The sequence below is a fragment of the Mercenaria mercenaria genome, chromosome 9 (assembly GCF_021730395.1).
Source record: "Mercenaria mercenaria strain notata chromosome 9, MADL_Memer_1, whole genome shotgun sequence".
NCBI lineage: Eukaryota > Metazoa > Mollusca > Bivalvia > Venerida > Veneridae > Mercenaria > Mercenaria mercenaria.
This window is the reverse complement of record NC_069369.1, coordinates 76,005,880-76,026,103: the sequence shown is the minus strand read 5'-3', so window position 1 is coordinate 76,026,103 and position 20,224 is coordinate 76,005,880. Positions and strand designations below refer to the sequence as shown.

Sequence of the window (20,224 nt, the reverse complement as noted above, 5' to 3'; positions counted from 1 at the left end):
GTAGAACCTTCGGACTAGCTTCTCTTGAAATTTTCTTAAAATAACCCATAGTCAACGCCTTTTTTATTGCTTTGAATGCATTGTTCTAAAAGGTTTTAGTTTGTTTGTTTTGGGTTTTACGCCGTTTTCAACAGGATTTCAGTTATGTAACGGCGGGCAGTTAACGTAACCAATGTTCCTGGATTCTGTACCAGTACAAACCTGTTCTCCGCAAGTAACTGCCAACTTCCTCACATGAATTATCAGAGGTGGAGGACGAATGAATTCAGACACAATGTCTTTTATCAAATCTTCTTGGAGAACATACGCCCTGCCCAGGGATCGAACTCGCGACCCGGCGACCCGTAGACCAACGCTCTCCCTACTGAGCTAAGCGGGCGGACTCTAAAAGGTAATTAGCTCACCACTTGCTTCATTCGAAACAAAATGGGTGTGATATGCACTGAACAATTTGTTTTAAAAGTAGGAGGAAACAGTGCCATGCGTTATTCTTGAAATATATTTTGCACACTTTATTTGCAAGATATATAAAATAGAAAACGTGGAAACTTCACAGGTCGCTCAACACGACTAAAACGAAATTGTTGCTCGGTTTGATTGAGCCTGTTCATGGACGGTAGTGGAAATGCATGCTACCGTCCACGCCCTCTAGCCCCGGGTTGAGCAGAACTCAACATTTACACATGCTAAAAGTACAAAAAGCAATTTAGAGACATCCGCAGATGTATTCAAACGGCGGTGCATATGGAACCTTCAATGATACACGGGTTGTGGCGTGTAATTCCATGAAAAGCGGCGTTTGGTCCCCAGATAAAGTAATGGGTTTGCCCCAAACGAAAAAACAATGGGCAGAACTAAACAAACTGGAATTTAGAAAGGGGATCTGAGGTTATGGGCCCTTCATATCACAGGAACTGTCAAAAGACAAAATTAAAAAGCAGGCACCATATCCAAGGGGTAATTATACATCACCCAAGGTTATGAAAGCGGGAGTATTGGAACCACCCATATGTCTTTTCTATGCAAACAGTTCGTTATCACCTGTATGTGGTTAACTTCCCTGTTGACCAAAATAGTATATTTATTGTCAAGGTCAACTTCGAACTATAACTAGCGATCGGGAACTGACTTGAAGATCATTCCGAATTTTTTTCATGTATTGAAACTGTTGAATGTAAAATGTTTATGATCTATATACTAACATTACACGTACAGTTGGTGGAAAGGAAAACGAAAGACAAATCTCATAGAGTTTTTCTACTATCTTATTATGATCTTTGCTATTTTATGAATTTATGCTTACGTTTCGAGTTTGTTTAATAAATATTTTAATGTACATGACTATTTGTTCTTTATCAAAGTAAAACATGGCTTTTACAATATTGCTTGTCAAATAATGTTTGGTAAAATAAATCTGTCACAACAGAACCTATTTCAGTACCAATGCCATGTCTTATGTGGAAGTAATAGACATTTACGGATTAAGTCTACGTGGACTGTGGACACCTAAGGCGATAGATTTTTCAAGGGGACCGTCTCAACATAGTTTAATTATATTATGCGCGATATGAAAAAGAGTTTATAACGGCAATAGGGTTTGAGTTATTATATCATCACTATGCGGTAGGTGATATAAATTTGGATGTGCCTGTTTTTAGCTCGACTTTTCGAAGAAAAAGTAGAGCTATTGCACTCGCTCCGGCGTCGGCGTCGGTGTCGGCGTCTCCGTTGGGTTAAAATTTTTGGTAAAGTCAAATATCTCTGTTACTGTCAAAGCTATTGACTTGAAACTTAAAATACTTATTTACTATCAAAGTCTACACAAGGAAGAACAATCCCCATAACTCTGATTGAATTTTTACAGAATTATGCCCCTTTTTAATTTAGCATTTTTGGTTAAAGTTTTTGATAAAGGCAAATATCTCTGTTACTATCGAAGCTATTGACTTGACACTTGAAATAGTTATTTACCATCAAAGGCTTCACCAGTAGAAACTATCCGCATAACTCTGATTTAATTTTGATAGAATTATGCCCCTTTTTAACTTAGAATTATTGGTTAAAGTTTGTGATAAAGTCAAATATCTCTGTTACTATCAAAGCTATTGACTTGAAACTTAAAATACTTATTTACTATCGAAGTCTACACGTGGAAAATCAATCCCCATAACTCTGATTTGAATTTTTACAGAATTATGCCCCTTTTTAATTAAGAATTTTCTGTTAATTTTTTTTATCAAGTCAAATATCTTTGTTACTATCAAAGCTATTGACTTGAATCTTAAAATACTAATTTACTATTTAAGTCTACACGCGTAGAAACAATCCCCATAACTTTGATTTGAATTTTGTTAGAATTATGTCCCTTTTTAACTTAGAATTTTTGGTTAAAGTTTTTGATAAAGGCAAATATCTCTATTACTATCGAAGCTATTGACATGAAACTTAAAATAGTTATTTACCATCAAAGGCTTCACCAGGAGAAACTATCCGCATAACTCTGATTGAATTTTGATAGAATTATGCCCCTTTTTAACTTAGAATTTTTGGTTAAAGTTTTTGATAAAGTCAAATATCTCTGTTACTATCAAAGCTATTGACTTGAAATTTAAAATAGTTATTTACTATCGAAATCTACACCAAAAAAGCAATCCCCATAACTCTGTTTGGATTTTGACAGAATTATGCCCCTTTTTAATTAAATGTACTAAATTGAACAAATATATATGTCATTACAGAATAACTGTAGAACATTCAATCGCAGAATTGAAGTGTTACAAGAGCGTAAGCTCTGTATGGAGGCACTCACGACAACGACTTTTAAGAACCGTACATGTCTGTGCGTTCCTTGTGTGTAGAAGAAAACATGTCGGATTGATTGTATAAACTGATAACTGTCAACAAGAAATGAATTTCATTTCATTCATGTTTATGCCATAATACAGTATAAATGGGAAGATGTTTTTATTTTGATTATTTTCCTATCTTCCGTTCATTTATCTAGTAAAAAAAGCTGTCCATCTCTTCGTCCATCCACTACTGACAAATTAAAACAATAAAGTTATACAAATACAACGTCTTTAACGCTAATACAGAAATAACAAGTGCTCCGCCAAGCGGGACAATATACGCCCGAAGGATTATATCAGGGGATGGGAGCAAAATTGAAAGAACTTTACTGTTGAAGCCCAAACGAAAAGGACAACAAAGGGAAGAAATTCCCCGAAAAACTCTTAAGTCCACTAAAATCATTACCAGGAACAGATATATCAAATGCACCTTAACTTTGCAGGTACCATTCATGTTGTACCACAGAAAAGTGGTATCGGTTTTTTTCCCTACGGCCAGTAATAAAAATGTTACAAAATAACCTATTTATAGTAACATAATAGGGAAGTAATTCAATAAAAAAATATTGTAAGTGAACAAAAAATGGATATGCCAAATAAAATTAAGAGCACCTCAATGCAAAGCAACATAAACTCAAAACAAAGTCATGTGACCTTTGACCCATAAGTGTGGCCTTGACCTTGAAGCGAGCCATGCGCTCTGCACGTCGTTTCAATGTAGTAAACATTTGTGCCAAGTTTCTGTAAAATCCTTCAAGCAGTTCAACAGTTACACATCGCACTCGAAACAAAGTTATATGACTTTTGACCCCTTAGTGTGACATTGGCCTTGTATCTAGCCATCCAAAACATGCGCTCTGCACGTCGACTCGATGTGGTGGACATTTGTGCAATGTTTCTTTAAAATCCCTCATACAGACCAAGAGTTACAGAGCGGACACGAAACAAAGTCATATGACCGTGACCCCTAAGTGTGACACTGACCTTAAAGCAAGCCACCTGATACAGGCGCTCTGCACGTCCTCTTGATGTGGATAACATTTGTTTCAAGTTTGTTTAAAATCCTTGAAGGAGCGGAGTCGAAACGATATTGTTAACGGACAGACAGACAGACAGAAAGACAGACAAACAGACAGACAGACAGACAGCCAGATGAACACCTGTGGTATCCCAAAATACGTCCCTTCGGGCGTATAATAACAACAAAGGAATGGAGACGCAAGATATTACGTTTTCTACAGTTTTTTACAATGTTTTACCTGCTGACCTACATTTTGATCCCAACTGACCCAGTTTAGATTTTTTCATGTTGGACGACGACGACGATGGAATACGGATACATTGCGATCAGACTAGCTCATCTTTTCAACTTTGTCGCAGATGCGCAACTTATGATATTGAAGAACATTTCAGGAAAGTGTTATGACGCTAGATCAAATACTTTTTGCGATATGTATAACAAAACATTTCTCTGGCGAACAGACGGACGGACAGACAAATCCAAATATTATCCTGTGCAGTGACATATTAAGCCAGACCTTACCATCATTATAGGAATTTTTTTCCTACCAAACATAAATTAAAATTATCATGTTGAGACGGTCCCCTTGAAAAATCGATCGTCCTAGATGTTCACAGTCCACGTAGACTTAATCCGTAAATGTCAAATATACACTCATCACATTTATGCAGTAACTAGCTGCTTCTTTTAATGTCAGTAAGTCTTTGTCTGTCTTGCTTTTCGCTTTCCTCTTAATTTAGCGTCAAATATGGGGTCTCTGTTATGCAAGCAGTTGTATAATTGTAAAACTATTGTAAGAGTTTTATGCCTGCTCTTCAAAATAACTTGCAGTCTTCACTATACCTCATATTAACCAAGTTATCGATGAAAACATTTTGCGACATTATTATTACTATTTACCAGATTTTTATAACGCTCTTTTCATCCATAAAATAAACGTTCAAAAGCGCTGTATAAACTACATATCACAGAATGTATGGAAACACAATACAACACAAAAATATATCAACAATAAAAGGTATTTAGCCTGAATCAGATTTTCTCTACATTTAAATTGCACTAGATATTATAAAGAATAATAAACAACAGTAAATAGTTTCTTTTGCAAAGTCAAATACAACTTGTTTTCCAGTGCAAAGTTAGTTTTAATAGACCTTAAAGAAAAAGTGTGTTTTAATGATCTTTTGAAAGCATCTAAGCTTTTAGCGTCTCCAATGGTAGCCGGAAGAGCATTCCATAACTTCGGTGCAGCTGATGAAAATCTACAATCACCGTACCTCACAGTTTTGTTTTTTGGAACAACTAGTTGTTTTGAGTTGTTCTTGGATCTCAAATTTCTTGCTGATTGATAGAGTTCTTTACCACAAATCAGTGATTTGTTAAGCAATGCTTTGTATGTGTGAACTAAAGTCCACTCTGTGAGTAACTGGTATCCAATGCAGTTCTTTTAATACCGGTGTACTGTGATCATAACGCGATATTCTCGTTATGATACGAGCTGCAGTGTTCTGAGGATTTTGAAGTCTGTTCAGCAAGGCCTTCGGAACACCATACAAGAGCGCATTGCAATAATCGAGCCGTGAAGTGACGAGTGATTTACTAACGATTTTGTAGCATCTGTATTTAGACATTTCCTGATGTGGCCTATTTGACGTAGCTGTCCGTATCCTGATCTTCAAACTGAGTTAATATGTTTTTCATTTTGGAGTCTAGAAAAGCACCAAGATTCCTTACACACTAAGATGGTTTAATGTTCTCTTCTCCAATTTTCACAGTAACCGATTCAATATGTTTTTCGTTTCTTTGAGAGGTAAATACAAGAAATCAAGAAATATAGGATACTATAAAATTAGTTAAAGAAAACGTTTCTTGGCAAACACACTGATTAAAGGCTATTTATCCATCCATCTATTTTGTCACATTCTTTCATAGACTGTATAACAATACTCTCCGAAAACCTTGTCTGTCCATGGAATTGCAATCTGTGTAACATTGAAAGTTCCATGTACACCGCCGTGTATGTGCCTCTGGATTATATTTTTGTATTGGTAACAATGTGTAAATGTTGAGTTCTGCTAGATGGCGTGGTAGGTAGCATACATTTCCACTGCCGTTAATGAACAGGCTCCTCACCATTTGTCCAAATCAAAGGTTTCTTTCTGTTGCAAATCGGTCCCTTTTGTAAGCGGGTTCCTTTTTGAAACATGTATGTCAATATCTTCTGAATCAACAGTATATTTTCTGCATTCTTTTTCTCTGCATATGTCTGGTGCTATCTTGTAATTTACTTTTTTTGCGGGTTTCGTTGTCAGCGTACTTTAATATTCTCGTCATTTGGGTGGTGTTCAACAAAATGACATACAATGGCCTTAAATTCGTTCGTTGAGCTAGCCATAAATACACATAAACAAGTTAATTCTGCAACGAAAAAAATCACAATGTAGAATTTATTAGTAAGGCCGGGCTTTCTGCAAAATATTGAGAGTAAGTCTTAGTGGCATCCCAATCCAAAATTATAAAAGATACCTTTAACTGTTTTTGAGATAGTTCATGTTATATCAACTTAACAATGCTAAATATATATATCTACATTTACAACTGGTAAGCATAACAAAAAATATTGCCCACTGTTGCACTATGGTGACGGAATGACGTTCAAAGCTTACTAGTATTACATGAATTACAACAGAGTAAACGCTATAAATATCAATGTAAAAACATCACGTATCTTCATGTGGCTTGTGATGATTCCGTATGATACCGGAAAATAAAAAAAAAACAAAAACAAAGACAAATATCAAACAGGGAATGCCACGTACCAAAATCGCAGCCTCCCCAAAACGAAACCTACAGCACACAAACGTGCACACCACAAACACACACACACACACATACACATACACGCGCACACACACAAAGCCAACACATGAGGACAAAACGAACAAACAAAGGAACACAGTGGGGCACCGCTTTGGAACGGTCAGTGGCAAAAACACCACTGGGAAGCTTAAACCGGTTTATGGTGCGCACCCAACCCCCACCATGTTCCAAAGACACGGGACAGTGTAAATAAAAGTAATCCCCTCCAGGCCAGGTTCCCAAGTATTAGTACTCGTTAGCCGTGACTTGGTTAGAAATAATTTTCTCAAAATAAATCAAGCAGTCCAAAACTATGGTGGCATATTTCTGCCACTAGAAAGCTAGGTAGCTACCATAATAATCTTGTTAACTTTCTAGAAGATATTTTTCTGAAAACATTTCAGCAATAACAATAGTTTCTAGATATTGTATTTCACGTTAATGCTTGAAAACAAGGATTACTTCCAAAAGGAACACAGTGGGGCACCGCCTTGGGTCGGTGGCAAAACCACCACTGTGGAGCTTAAACCGGCTTATGGTACAACTAACCTCACGCTTACCCCAATCGTGTTCCAAAGTCACAGAACAGTGTAAATAAAAGTTATGCCCGCCAGGTGAAACTGCCACAAGATGCATGGTAGCAAAACGATAATATTCTATACTTTCTAGCAAAGTTGTGCTTTCTTTTGAAAATATTATGGCATTTAATTAGATTTTGCTTAATGTTATTAAGATAGACTTTTCAGAAAATTTCGAAATATCGAGATCGTGATAGCTATTTGGTAATTAATGGCAGCTGTGGGCTTTACCAAAGAAGTATCCAGATAATAATGCCAATGGTCGCAATAATATTTCGATGAAACTTTCAACTATTGAGAAAGCTTATCAGAAAATATTTTCAGACGATACAAAATAACCTTTCATATCCGGGTAGTAAATATGAAATAACGGATGTGTCCCCGGCGAGATTTAACTGATAAATACTTTGAAGAACTCATTTGCATCGATATCCTTCATGCATTTATCACCTACTCGGAGGTGAACGTCTATTTACAAAACTACACTTTAAATGCCTACTTATTACTTCTATTATCCCTGGTTGTTATCTAAATTTATCTTTGCAACAAATATGAAATTTGATAACATCGATTCGCAAAATTTGATTAATATGATTTTGTTCCTTTCACGAAATTAAACTGAAGAAATACATGCCCATTGGTCAACATGTTGAAAAATAATATTAGTAATAAAACGTGAAAGTAAACATATCTTTTCGGGCAGGATTTAATTCATAACTAATACAAGTGATTGTTTAATACAAATAATAATGACAATGATGAATACTTCTTGGACTGGAAAGGATCTAAGCAGTGATTTCACCATGCATGTACTTCCGGTGACTGTGTTTATTTCAATAGAAGCATTCATTGGTTTTTTCGGAAATATTACCATTCTGTTAGTTTACTCCAGACGATACAGACGGATAAACTTCCGGTACTTTGTCTTGGCGCTTGCTATTGTGGACCTAACAAGCTGCTGCACTACACTTCCGGGTGAAGTGATTTCCCAATTAAACTGGTACGACTATCAGTATGCATGGATATGTAAAGTGAAAACATTTTTCAACATTTACACTGCTTTGAGCTCAGCCTCTGTCTTGCTAGTTTTGGCAATTGACAGATACAGAAAGATTTGCCATCCATTAAATTTTGATTGGCAAATTCGTTGCCCTGTTGCTCTCAGACTTTGTGGATGTTGCTTGATTGTATCGGCGCTAGTGTCTATTCCTGCTCTCATACTTTATGGAAAGCAGACGAACAGTTTCGAGCACGAGGGAAATAATATTACCGTCACAGTTTGTGAAATATCGGGGGAGTATGCAGGCACAATTTATCCACTACTTTATATCGGTAGCATTTATCTCGTGGCTATGACTTTAATGATACTCGCGGCCGTGTCTTTGAATTTAATTACGGCATGGCGGCTATTTGGATATCACTCAATGAAAACTGCAAACATAAAACATGATACAAAGAAAGCGGTTGTCGCAATAACATTGACATCAGAAACATCTAATTATGGTATACTTCTATTATCCCTTGTTTGTATCTAAATTGTACTTTTCCAACAAGTATCAAACTTGATAAACATCGATTTGCAAAAACAGATTACGCATAGAAAAGGAACTTGACTTATTTTTCTTTTACGAATGTTGAAAGATAACAAGAGTAGTAAAACATTAAAGTAAACATATTTTTTCGAGCAGGATTTAGTTCATAAATAATACACGTGATTGCAATACAATAAAGGATCTGTATAATATTTGAAAACGTTCGATAATGGCAAGGATGAATGCTTCTTCTCGGACTGGAAAGGATCTAAGCAATGATTTCACAATGGATGTACTTCCGGTGACTGTGTTTATTTCCATAGAAGCATTCATTGGTTTTTTCGGCAATATTACAATTCTGTTAGTTTACTCCAGACGATACAGACGGATAAACTTTCGGTATTTTGTCTTGGCACTGGCTCTTGTGGACCTAACAAGCTGCTGCACTACACTTCCGGGTGAAGTGAATTCCCAATTAAACTGGTACGACTATCAACATACATGGATATGCAAAGTGAAAACATTCTTCAACATTTACACTGCTTTGAGCTCAGCCTCAGTTTTGCTACTTTTGGCAATTGACAGGTACAGAAAGATTTGCCATCCATTAAATTTTGTTTGGCAAATTCGTTGCCCTGTTGCTCTCAGACTTTGTGGATGTTGCTTGATTGTATCGGCGCTAGTGTCTATTCCTGCTCTCATACTTTATGGAAAGCAGACGAACAGTTTCGAACACGAGGGAAATAATATTACCGCTACAGTTTGTGAAATATCGGGGGAGTATGCAGGCACAATTTATCCACTACTTTATATCGGTAGCATTTATCTCGTGGCTATGACTTTAATGATACTCGCGGCCGTGTCTTTGAATTTAATTACGGCATGGCGGTTATTTGGATATCACTCAATGAAAACTGCAAACATCAAACATGATACAAAGAAAGCGGTTGTCGCAATAACATTGACATCAGAAACATCTAATGATGGTACAGACAATGATAGAGAAACAAAAGCTACGACTAGCGACATATCCGGGAAAAGGGAAGGACATGGAGCTGAAAACGCCAAAAATACAAATTTCAATTTCTACATGTCTGCAAAAAGACAAGGAAATCCGTCATCTAATTTCAACAGAAAGTCATCAGATAAAGGTTACATTGATGATGATGACAAAACATCTGAAAATTCGTCTACTGATTATTTAAGTAACGACGAAGAATTTATTGATGATAATAACAGCGGAAATGAACAAACTGGGAACAGCTCGACTGACCAAACATCTTCTGACCAGGGCAGACGTACATCCCTTCGGAGCAGACGATCAAGAACTCTAACATCAAAATTCCAGCTAAAGAGTAAGACGATGATAATGTTAATCTTGACGGCAATATTTGCCGCCACGATGGTTCTGTATATAATTCTAACTGGTCTCGTAGTTAAACCTGATGGCATTTTGAGAGGGTTGCCTGATTCGCAGCTGGTGGCTTTTTTCTTCTTCTGGCGTTTATACTTCGTTAACTCTGTCGTAAATCCGATCTTGTACGGATTTATGGACCCCGGATTTCGTTCAGGGTTTTTGTCTTACATGCGGAGAAACAAGCATTCTGTTACGAGCTCAACGTAGCTCGTGTTTACTTGTACATGACCTTAACAAAGGTAGTGTTCCTTTGCTGCTGGCATTCGTTCTTTGTTAGTTGCGAGATACATAAATCTTTAAGCAGATGATAGACTCTAGGTTTCATCGGTCTAGAAGTGTAATACGGTGAGCTTTACATACGTCATTTTATTACTGAAACAAGAAAAGCAATATTGATCATTTTAGAAATGTTTTACACCTAGAATAATTTTAGAACTTCTTGTTAGATATTGTTCAATGATATGTATTTAGATTATAATATTATGACCAAGTTCGTATCTCAGGCTACAAACAGATCTTTGGGTATTTTGATTGCTAAGTATGAAATGCTTGGAGACAAGGATGCTTCTTAAAAACTAAATGTTGACTTCAGTTATGTATTGAAAGTTAAAAGAAAAAAGAAAACGATGTATAGGATTATGTTCTGATCCTTCAAACAGTGGTCGCATAGGCCTGAATGCAATTTGGAATAAAAAGAATTGGAATATTTTGCTTATTTTTATTTGTATTTTGTATCGCTTTAAAGCGACTAACCCACACATTGCGAATAGCAGTTTTTGAAATAATTTATCATCGAAAGGCAAAATGTCGCCACTGTTCATATATTTACATGAAACATAATGGTTGACCAGTTTATAGTTTCCAGAATTATGGGAATAATTGAATTTTTGCAGTTTTTCTCATGAACTTATATAAAGCGTTACAACGCTTTATTTTGTAAACATTGATAAATATAGAACGTGACGCGACAATATTTTTAGACGCTATCATCACGCGGGCAGCAAACCAAAAGAGCACATGGAGTTTTATGGGTCAATTTATATACTCGGCTACCGATTAGGGAAGTCAGCATGATTTACTTTGCCTTATTTAGGTAAGAACCACTATCGTACCGAATAACGCTACCTAAATAACGGATCGCTCCATTACTAAAGCTCAACCGAACCATAGGTAGCGCACAGTAGTATGGCGTTTAGAAGTAAAACAAAACAATAACATAAAATTAAGTTAATACAATAAGTTTACGATGTAGTCAGTGATTCCTCGTTGGCCGAACGGTTACAGTATTTGCATTATACCTTTTCGTTGGGAGTACGATCCCCATTTTTTTCAGTTTGCATTACATACGTTGTGTATGTTTGTTTTTCTCTGGTTTCTTATTTATTGTTTTGTTTCATATTTTCGTATAAAATGGCAGTTTCTATAAATCAATCAATCCTAAAATTATGGCAGTGCAATGCTTTTATTAAAGTGAAGTGAAAGATTGTTATAAAACTTAAACTTCTCCAGATATGCAAGCAGATATTATAACTGCATTTAATAATACATCACGCTATCTGGATGATATTCTTAATATGGATAATCCGTTTTTTGGTCATTTGGTGGGTACTATTTATCCTAGGGAGCTTCAGTTAATTAAAACTAACAATTCGGATAATGATGCTTCATTTTTAGATTTACATCTCTCTATTTATGACAATATTATACATACCAAAATTTATGACAAATGGGATGATTTTAATTTTAGTATTGTAAATTTTCCCCATTTGGATGGGGATGTACCTCAGGCTACATCTTATGGGGTATATATTTCTCAATTAATTCGGTTTGCCAGAGCGTGTAGTCATGTCAAGCATTTCAATGAACGTAATCAATATATTACAAGTAAACTTCTTCAGCAAGGCTACCGTTATTACAAATTGCGTAAATATTTTACTAAATTTTATTATCGTAATTCTGATTTAGTTTTAAAATTCAATGGTAATTTAAAGACACTTCTGCGAGAAGGTATTTCTAAACCCGTTTTTCATGGGGATGTGGTTTACAAACTTCGTAAGATCTTGGGTCATGGTAATTTTCCAAATGTATTTGGAAAGATTATCAAACGTTTTATTAAAAGAGGTTACGACCCAACTGTTTTGAGACATACCGCATGTTTAGTGTTCAACCCGTTTACAGTTGGACACTACGCTTCCCTCTTTGATTGCGTCTGACGGAAGAGGGGGAGGACTCTATGATGAGCAGTTTTTAAATCCTACCAGGACTGAACTGTTTTGATATTTGTCTTCTGGCCTGTTTCGTCGGGCCCTTAAGGGTGTTTCTCTTGTTGCTCTGTCTTCTGAAAAGGCATTGAGTACATACGTTTTTGGTTCTTAAGGTTTGCTTTTTATATATTTATACACGAGCATTTTTGTGTTTTACATGCCATGCCTTTTTGTTTCCATTACGTGTGTTAGAGATTCACCTGGAGGGGATTACTTTTATTTACACTGTCCCGTGTCTTTGGAACATGGTGGGGGTAAGAGTGAGGTTGGGTGCGCACCATAAACCGGTTTAAGCTCCCCAGTGGTGTTTTTGCAACTGACCGTTCCAAGGCGGTGCCCCACTGTGTTCCTTTGTTTGTTCGTTTTGTCCTTGTGTGTTGACTTTGTGTGCGCACGTGTGTGTATGCTTATTGTTCGTCTTGTCCTTATGTGTTGGCTTTGAGTGTGTGTGTGTGTGTGTGTTGTTCGTTTTGTCCTGATGTGTAAGCTTTGAGTGTGTGTGTGTGTGCGTGTGTGTGTGTGTGTGGTGCACGCGTTTGCGTGCTGGGGCGTTCGTTTTGAGGAGGCTGCGCTTTTGGTGCGTGGCATTCCCTGTTTGATATTTTTCTTTGTTTTTATAACACTTACCCGTACAGGTGTAAAAAATATCACAGGAAAGCTTAAAAACATGAGATCATATTAAAGGTGGAGTGTATTTAGACATACTTACGTGTCAATTGTGACATATAATTTTCGTGAACATGTTAGAACTAGATTTACTAACTCGTTTTGTCTTCATTGAATTGTAGTGAAGAGTTAAGTTACTGACTTTTTATTGTATTATGTTTGTTTTTTTTATTTCATTATAGTTATATATTTATTATGTTTTGATTTTTGTGTTCGTTTATTTCAAAAAACGTCAGAATTTAGATGATGCGAACGATTCCTATAACGTTGATGCAGCTTACTGATATACAGATGTTGAATTTCTTTTGTTTTGAAAACTGACACCCTGATGATTGTAGTGTAATTGTTTATATTTTATTTATTTAGGAAAATCAACGGATTTCACAAGTGTGTAAAATCTTGTAATATTATCGTTATATGAGATATACGTGAATTGACTAAAGTGAATTCTTGTTTAATCTGCACCATAGTGATGGTTAGTGTTAATTGTAATATTTATTGTCATCCTGAACCCCACCATCCACGGAATGTACTTAATCGTGTTTAACTTATATTAGTTTTCCTTAATATTAAGGAAACGTTCCTTCTTTATTTGATCTAAGATTGAAATATGTTTGTTAATATTGTTGCCTGGATTATATAAAATTGTTTTGCTTTCTAATATAAGAGGTGTATGCTTTGGGTTTTGCAACATTTCACTGGTATATACAGGAATTTAACATTAATGTATATCAATTTAAAATCGTGATCAGAGTAAAGTTAGTACATTGTAAATTTAGAAAGTTAAGGGGTGGGGACATCCTTCTGTTTGCAGCATTCGGAATCCCCCCACGCCTTGCTTTCCTAATAATACAAACATAAAAATAAATGAAAAGATGAGGTTAAAGTTAGGTTTAGGGCAGCCGGTTCGCAGTTTCTTAGCTTTCTGGAATATTTTAAATCATATAATGTAGGGTATTTACAAAATTGTAAGCCTTTTGGTTCAGTGTGCTTTTACTTTTTTGTCAGCATTATGATATTGTCATTAAATTTTGCTGTTCCAACTTTTTGCTATTTCTCTGATCTCATGTAATCTTATATATAAAATTAGAAATTGTGGATTTTGTTATCCAACTTTGATATAATATATTTTTGACATTTCTGATTTATCATTGTGGTTTTTGTTATCCAACTTTGTGTCATTTCTCTGATAACATGTAATTTATTAAATTTTCTGATTTATTATTTGGTCACATGTTTATACTATAAATACATGTTATGAAAATACACACGTCTTGTATCCCCAGACATTATCAATCAACTGTGCGTTTTGTGTTGAGTTCAGTAGAAAAGAGCTAGACTTAGATCAACCAACTGACATTTGTGGTATGCCACAAATCAACAAGGAAGGAACTTGATACGGACCATAGGCAGCTATAAAATGTTGAAATATAGATATGTTACTGGAGCATCTATTAGAATTTGTTTCCTTGTTTAGATTTCAATGACTCCATCTTATGTCCTTTAGTTCTTTAAATGTTGATTTATCTCCTTTTGTAAAATTTTCTTTAACCTTGTTACATTCTTTTGTCAGATAGAGAGGGGAGATAATTGATGGTTTGACGTTAAGGTGAGATTTTGGAATCTTAGCAATATATAGAACTGTTAAATGATTTTAATATTTAGGTACTAGTATATGTTGAAATAATGTTTGCCGAATGACCCTTCATTATGAGAATTTTTAGAATATATTCAATAAAGATTTTATATAAAGTTTCTATTATATATAAATGGAACATTAGTGAATGCCGAAAATGCCTATGTCTATGTCTATCTATGTCTATGTTGTACTCCTTAGCGATCGTTTACGATTATGACTAGCAGGCGCGTTGTCAGTGATAGCTGTTAAAAATAGTAAACAATACAGAAATTATGTGCATCACAAAAATAGAGCCAAAGCTAGGTTAAAAGTAAAAGCACGAAGTTAAATTAGAACTGATCGAAGGGAGGCAGCTGCCCAGCAAATATTTCTAAGCTGAAACTAGCTAAGGCTGTTCCACAGACGTATACTTCTGGGAAAAAAGGTGTTTGCATGATAGTGCGTCTTTGAATACAGTATCAAATAGTTCAGGAATCTAGTTCCTAGATCTAGGTGTCTATGGTCAACATTAACAAAGTCACCAATGCGTGTTCTGTTTCTTCGTAAACTGAACAATATGTGATAACCTTTTGATATTTTGTATGGGAAGTTTAGGACAGTCTTTTACAAATCAAATTTCATGGATTCTTTACGATGTCATATACTGTGTTTGACGCCCGGGATATTAGGCCAACACCTTTGTCAAAACATTTACCACAGTGTATACATACTCACGATACTGTATGACACACTTGGACACATGTGTCACATGCAAACGCCCTCGATTGTAGCTAGATTTGTTGATTTTGTAACTGGCAACCCAAACACTTTAGACGGTTCTATCTAAAGGTTTTAAATATTAGTTTGACATAAAATGTTAAGATAAGTTTTATTTTAGGGCGACAAGACAAAATTATCACATATAAATCATTGTCACATAAGTTCTCATATTCAAATAATTTACATCATTTGAATATGCACATATTTGAAGATAAAACCGAGAGGTAAATACCTATTTGTTTACAAATGATAGTTCATCAAGAATTTTAACCATAATCTATTTTTCAATTCCACAAAGGAGGCAATTTTACCTGTGGGAAACATAACTCTTTTTGTGCAATGTATAAAGTATTTTTATTACGCGTTAGAGGTAACTGATAATTAAGGCATTCTGCGGCTGAACAATGATTTTATACTATATTTAAGCCTGGCGCATTAGTACTCATTTTCAAAGGCAGTTTTTGTAACTGTTGGTTTGTAAAGAGTTTTTAATATTTAGAATTAGTGTTAACCTCTCAGTTTTATCTGTAAATATGTGCATACTCAAATGATGTAAATTGTATAAAATATGGAATGATTCATATATGATATTTTTTATATTGTAATTCTGGTAGAAATGAGAATCCAAGCAATTCCCAGTCGGAAGGGTGCACAGGGGTTAACCGATAGGCTGATTCAATATCCGTTTGCAGAAATATGATCCTGGCCCCACACTCAACAACAGCTGAACAGCCTCGTCAAAGGAGATGTCAGTTACTGTAGCTAATTCCTCTTGTATGAAATCATTGACTGAGGCACCTTCAGGGAAAACAAAGATGATGTGTTAACCTGACCTTTCCAGACTCTTTTTTGGGAACTAAACCAATCGGACTGAATTTGAGTTTAGGGAATGGGGGCAAAGGGAAAGGACCCGCCACCTGTTTTGATGTAACTCATCCTGCAATATTTCTAAAAACTCAACTGGGTAGTCGTCAGAAGATTTGAGGTTTGGAGAAATGCTTGGGGCACGACAACCGAAGTTATCAAGTTTGAAACTTTCCGTAAAAGCCCGATACCAAATATTGTTTTAAATGGTAACCCTCGAGCCAGTTAGCTAGTTGACCAATTCTGATGGAGGTAACAATAACCGGAGTGACCTTGCTACTTTTTTGAGGACAAGGTTCCAGCCTTAATAGAGGGGCCACCTCTTGACTGCAGCTGTTGTGATTTGTGCTGCTGTGCATGTTCTTTACTGCTGAAGGGACATCATTGTGCGAGATGTGCCCCTCGGCAGAAACCACAGACATGGGGGTTGGGGCATTGGGGGCGGTGACAGAAACCCCTTTTATTGTATGGCCAGCATGTATTTTCGAGGTATATTGATTGTTTTCGACTAGATTTGAATGATGTGTATTTACGAAAGGAGGGTCGGTAACTATTTTCCCGGGATGCACGAAAATTAGAGCTCGACCCACAGCTGGAGGAGTTGTGACCATGATCCAGTACTCATAGTGTAACTGGTCCCAAGGCATTTGCTTCGATTCCCTAAGAGACCGAAACTTAACATTATAATCTGACCAAGCCGCTGAACCTGGACGCATGGAGGCCAATTCTCTTACCATTTCACCACATTTCATTAAAGCAGGGGTTTCTAATGGGAACTTCACTGAATAAACCGCAACAAATCGTAAGAAAGCCGAGGTCCTTAGTTCAATGGAAAGCACCTTCTGCCTTTTGTTGGGCACTAGATTGATGTTAGATTGGCTATCAAGTTGGAGTGAATATGAATTATGATTTGGGTTAGTGTTTAACAGTTGATTAAAATCTACAAATTTATGCTTCCAAATTTTTCTTTTTAGTTTAGGTGAAACAAGATTTGAAATTTTTGTAGAAGAAGCAGGTGTGTGAGGTTCACCTAAAATGTTCCTGCTTTGTCATAAACGGAGAAACTGTAAATCATCACTGCCGTCCGAATCTGACGATGCCTCAGAACTTGAGTGGGACTCAGCAGGAGCTGTCAATTGTTTGTGCTTGAAAAGGTCCTTGGCAGATCTTTGCATTCTTTTTTGGTTGGAGGTATTCGTTTCCAAGTTAACTGATGCGGCTGACTCAGGATCAGAAGATTTAGGAATGTTGACAGCCTCTGTTTTGTGTGTTTTAGTCTTTGTAGTCTTAACTCGTTTAGATGACTTGGCAGATGTTTTTGATCGTTTCTTACTAGGACTCGGCCGTTCAACTGATGCGTCTGAATCAGAGGATTGAAATAAGTCACTACTGACTATATCTGGCACTTGTACAGAATGTTTTTGACGTTTTGACGACTTATGATAAGATATGGTTTTGTACAACCATGTACAACTACAAATATTTCAAAACTATTAACATCATGTCTAACTGCTGTGAAAGCCCACGTGGAAAGATACTGCGATAAAGTATACGAAAACTCTGGTAAACATTTATTTTGGTCGATTAAAAATTCTGGCGAAATCCTGGATAAGTTTAAAATTAATAATTACAAGGTATCTACAGTCAGTACATGCGATTTTTCTACTTTGTATACCACTTGACCACATAACTTAATAAATGACAAACTAACTGCCCTAATTCAAAAGACTTTTGCCAGAGAGAATGCTACATTTCTCGCTTGCAGTTTTGATAAAGCTTTTTTTACTAGCAATATTATTAAACGTTATACAATGTGGACCTGTAAAGCCCTTTCCTTTTTATTAAACAACATTTACATCAGGTTTGGGAATGCAGTTTTTAGACAAGTAGTTGGTATTCCCATGGAAACAAATTGTGCACCCCTTGTCGCAGATTTGTTTTTATATTGTTATGAAAGAGACTTTATGTCCAGCCTTTCTCCAGATACGCAGGCAGATATTATAACTGCATTTAATAATACACCACGCTATCTGGATATATTCTTAATATGGATAATCCGTTTTTTTGGTCAATTGGTGGGTACTATTTATCCTAGGGAGCTTCAGTTAATTAAAACTAACAATTCGGATACTGATGCTTCGTTTTTAGATTTACATCTCTCTATTTATGACAATATTATACATACCAAAATTTATGAAAAGAGGGATGATTTCAACTTTAGTATTGTAAATTTTCCCCATTTGGATGGGGATGTACCTCAGGCTACATCTTATAGGGTATATATTTCTCAATTAATTCGGTTTGCCAGAGCATGTAGTCATGTCAAGCATTTCAACGTAATCTATATATTAGAAGTAAACTTCTTCAGCAAGGCTACCGTTATTACAAATTGCGTAAATATTTTGCTAAATTTTACTATCGTAATTCTGATTTAGTTTTAAAATTCAATGGTAATTTAAAGACTCTTCTGCGAGAAGGTATTTCTAAACCCGTTTTTTATGGGGATGAGGTTTACAAACTTCGTAAGATCTTGGGTCATGGTAATTTTCCAAATGTATTTGGTAAAATTATAAAACGTTTTATTAAAAGAGGTTACGACCCAACTGTTTTGAGACATACCGCTTGTTTAGTGTTCAACCCGTTTACAGTTGGACACTACGCTTCCCTCTTTGATTGTGTGTGACGGAAGAGGAGGAGGACTCTATGATAAGCAGTTTTTAAATCCTACCAGGACTGAACTGTTTTGATATCTGTATTCTGGCCTGTTTCGTCGGGCCCTTAAGGGTGTTTCTCTTGTTGCTCTGTCTTCTGAAAAGGCATTGAGTACATACGTTTTTGTTCTAAAGGTTTGCTTTTTATATATTTATACACGAGCATTTCTGTGTTTTACATGCCATGCCTTTTTGTTTCCATTACGTGTGTTAGAGATTCACCTGGAGGGGATTACTTTTATTTACACTGTCCCGTGTCTTTGGAACATGGTGGGGGTAAGAGTGAGGTTGGGTGCGCACCATAAACCGGTTTAAGCTCCCCAGTGGTGTTTTTGCCACTGACCGTTCCAAGGCGGTGCCCCACTGTGTTCCTTTGTTTGTTCGTTCTGTCCTCGTGTGTCGGCTTTGTGTGTGTGCGCGTGTATGTGTGTGTGTGTTTGTGGTGTGCACGTCTGCGTGCTGTAGGTTTCGTTTTTGGGAGGCTGGGATTTTGGTACGTGGCATTCCCTGTTTGATATTTGTCTTTGTTTTTTTTTATTCTATTAGTGCTTGTATTACTGGAACTAGGTACTTCACTGTCTGACAAGCTTGAATGTGAGTCACCATTGACTGTATTTGATAGTGTTTGCTTTTTCGAGGTATCGGTAAGACCATGTTTTCGAGATCTACCGGTGGTAGCCTGATGTGCACCTTTATCCGTGTGTGACGGGTTGCTTTTAGAGGTTTTACGCCTGCCATTTTTGTTGGGTGCAGGAGATATTTCAACCACTGAGTATTCAAAATCTGCTGCCCGATTTGTTTTGGACTTCCGTATTGCCCGACGCATTGTAATAATTCCTCTGCAGGGAAATAAAACACCGTCATAGAAATTTTTGACAGGACAGCCCAGACCGACTGAGGAATAAACAAATCTCTGCGATGGATTCACAGGAATAAGAAAAACACTCTGTTAGAAAGAAATTGTTATCACTTATAGGTGTTGCTGAAAATGCCAGCAGCACTATTAAAGCAATAATTTAAAACTGACAGGAAACACACTGCAGGAAAGGCAGGAAGGTTTTTATG

General features: G+C 36.3%; 3 protein-coding genes across 3 annotated transcripts; 2 read left to right on the top strand and 1 right to left on the bottom strand.

The window, feature by feature from the left end:
* Window positions 1-7,768: 7,768 nt before the first annotated feature.
* LOC128559341 (cephalotocin receptor 2-like) lies at window positions 7,769-8,842 on the top strand. The gene has a single exon (XM_053550660.1). The coding sequence runs from the start codon at window positions 8,057-8,059 to the stop codon at window positions 8,840-8,842; it is 786 nt and encodes a 261-aa protein (XP_053406635.1). The 5' UTR covers window positions 7,769-8,056.
* Window positions 8,843-8,902: 60 nt separating this feature from the next.
* On the top strand, window positions 8,903-12,467 carry LOC128559597 (5-hydroxytryptamine receptor-like). The gene has a single exon (XM_053551746.1). It carries the CDS (start codon window positions 9,069-9,071, stop codon window positions 10,461-10,463), a length of 1,395 nt encoding a protein of 464 aa, XP_053407721.1. The 5' UTR covers window positions 8,903-9,068; the 3' UTR covers window positions 10,464-12,467.
* Window positions 12,468-16,091: 3,624 nt separating this feature from the next.
* Window positions 16,092-19,985, bottom strand: LOC128559340 (uncharacterized). Its single transcript, XM_053550659.1, has 5 exons — window positions 19,744-19,985; window positions 17,801-17,921; window positions 17,509-17,548; window positions 16,817-17,478; window positions 16,092-16,109 (listed from the first exon to the last, which is right to left on the bottom strand). Exons 1-5 carry the CDS (start codon window positions 19,983-19,985, stop codon window positions 16,092-16,094), a joined length of 1,083 nt encoding a protein of 360 aa, XP_053406634.1.
* Between the last annotated feature and the right edge of the window lie 239 nt (window positions 19,986-20,224).